Raw genomic sequence first — 840 nt, forward strand, 5'->3', positions numbered from 1 at the left:
CACCACCATGACCTGACCCTCCACCTACACTTCCTCCACCACCACCACCGAATCCACCACCTCCACCAACACCTCCTCCAGTTCCCGCACCACCACCAATGCCGCCACCTACACCACCACCTGCTCCACCACCTATTCCACCTCCTGCTCCTCCCCCAAGACCTCCTCCTCCACCAGATCCGCCTCCAAACCCTCCTCCAGCACCTCTACCACCACCTGGACCATGTCCGCCGCGTCCTCCCCATCCACCACGTCCGCCCCATCCACCACGTCCACCACAACCTCTCCTACCAAATCTGCATCCATTATCATTACCCCACCTTGACTTTTCAAGCTTCTCATCAGCAAAAGTGATGGCACTCAATTCTAAGAAAATGCTCAAGAGAAGAAGTAATCCTACAAACCAGTTTTGAGAAGAAGAACCCATATCACAAAGGTTTTTCTTGATATATATGAGGATTACTTGTACTACTGCTCTTCCTCACTTAAGAGTATGAATATATATAGGCTTACTCGATCAGCCAAGTTGACAATTTTTAGATAATATTATTAGTCCAAACTAGCTCGTCAGTTAAAGTCATTAATGTCCACAATGTGCAAAGCTGCATGCATGGTTTATTAGACGCGTTTGAACCGTTGGGGAACTGGCGGGAACATTAAATGAACCAAATGAATTAGTCAAATTAAAAGATTAGATTGGTAATTATTGTACACCTTTTTTATATCACTACACCAAAAATAATATTTAGAGAAAATTTATTAACGATAATGACTTAATTGCCACTAAATTTATTTTTTAGAGGTAATTATAGGTGAAAACTATATTCAACACTCTTTTTT

At 43.0% G+C, this 840-nt stretch overlaps 1 protein-coding gene across 1 annotated transcript in view; it reads right to left on the minus strand.

Annotated features, from left to right (window-relative positions):
- The window catches only part of LOC124894139 (glycine-rich cell wall structural protein 1-like), a gene marked incomplete at its 3' end in the record, with an annotated part of 876 nt that extends 449 nt beyond the window's left edge, over positions 1-427 (minus strand). The window contains exon 1 of the mRNA XM_047404890.1: positions 13-427. Within this exon, the coding sequence (XP_047260846.1) occupies positions 13-427 (415 nt within the window). The remainder of the gene's footprint in view (positions 1-12) is intronic.
- Positions 428-840: the final 413 nt, after the last annotated feature.

Source organism: Capsicum annuum, unplaced genomic scaffold (assembly GCF_002878395.1).
Source record: "Capsicum annuum cultivar UCD-10X-F1 unplaced genomic scaffold, UCD10Xv1.1 ctg70454, whole genome shotgun sequence".
NCBI lineage: Eukaryota > Viridiplantae > Streptophyta > Magnoliopsida > Solanales > Solanaceae > Capsicum > Capsicum annuum.